At 47.9% G+C, this 1,182-nt stretch overlaps 1 protein-coding gene across 2 annotated transcripts in view; it reads right to left on the minus strand.

Annotated features, from left to right (window-relative positions):
- The window catches only part of serinc4 (serine incorporator 4), a 34,832-nt gene that overhangs the window by 26,821 nt on the left and 6,829 nt on the right, over positions 1–1,182 (minus strand). The window contains exon 1 of one of the 2 annotated variants that reach the window (XM_032512246.1): positions 445–564. The exons of the other annotated variant lie outside the window; for it this stretch is intronic. Coding sequence (XP_032368137.1) covers positions 445–564 — 120 coding nt within the window. Of the gene's footprint in view, positions 1–444; positions 565–1,182 lie in introns of those variants that run through there. 2 annotated transcript variants of the gene reach the window in all.

Consider the following 1,182-nt stretch of genomic DNA (forward strand, 5'->3'; position numbering starts at 1 on the left):
GGCACCTCTCCAGCTACCAGTCCACCACCATACTTCTGGTTTTGGAACCAGCGACCCACTCCCTACGGATTGAGCTTCTGCCACCTCCGTGACACGATTTTTGTATAATCATCCAACAATAAGTAGGAAAATAACACTGAAGAATGTGTTATTTTCTGCATAACAAGTACTTTAACTGTTGATGCTTTAGGTATAATTTGTACTTGTAATGGAGTGTTTTTTCACGGTGGCACTTACTTAAATACAATATTTAAACACACAAAATAAATATCTTTATTAGAACAAACATCTCCCAATATTTCTGTAGCATTTTCAACAATAAATTCCCTTTACCAGTATTGTTATCAAAACAAAAAACAACCTTTTGTCTACCAATCTAAAGTACTAAACATCCAATTCCAGCTGCAGTGGCTGCCACCTGTGCTACAGCCGAGCGGCTCTCACCTGGTAGGCCACCATGTTGAGGAAGTAGTTGTAGGCGCCGCTGCTGTTCATCCCCTGAGTGGCCGACATTGTGCCTCTAAACTGCTTTTCATCGACCACGACGACTCTGCATTTGGCCATGAACTTCCAGCACAAACAGGTTTTTTCTCAGCTGGCATGCAAAGATGGCATCCTCACATCCTCCAAGAGGCCAGAACACAACTTCTAACAGGCCTGACAAGGACAAGAAAAAGTAGTCCAGTAGGTTGTCCCTACATGCCCGATGTCCTGGATTAGGAGTAAATCTAGTCCGGCTGGGCTTCCTGTAGCTGAATGCCTCAGCATGAGCCCCGGGTCGGCCTGCTCTCAGTCCAGCCTCGAAGGGGAACACATTTTTTTTTTGCCCAGGTCCTGCGTGCTTTCACTCTGCGGCTGTGTTGGGTGCTGCCAGAAAAGAGGGAGAGGAGTTGGCGAATGCCTGGTGCCCTCCCCCATCCTCCCTCTTCCTACCCGGTCAGATTAGGCAAAGAGTTTGTGAGGGGAGGGGAGGGATTGGGAAGGAGGAGGAGGAGGACAGGGACCATGTGTCGGTCCATCTGTCCGTCCCTTCCCTTCCCCCAGCGCTGCACAAACTCCACAATACAACGGGATTGGGCAATACTGGTGATTAATCCAGACTAACCAAATTAAACACTTAACCCTGTGTGATTTCTAGATGCAGCCTGAGACTTCACAGCCCCTTAACTACAGCGCCCCCTC

This window comes from Etheostoma spectabile, chromosome 1, assembly GCF_008692095.1.
Source record: "Etheostoma spectabile isolate EspeVRDwgs_2016 chromosome 1, UIUC_Espe_1.0, whole genome shotgun sequence".
Taxonomy (NCBI): domain Eukaryota; kingdom Metazoa; phylum Chordata; class Actinopteri; order Perciformes; family Percidae; genus Etheostoma; species Etheostoma spectabile.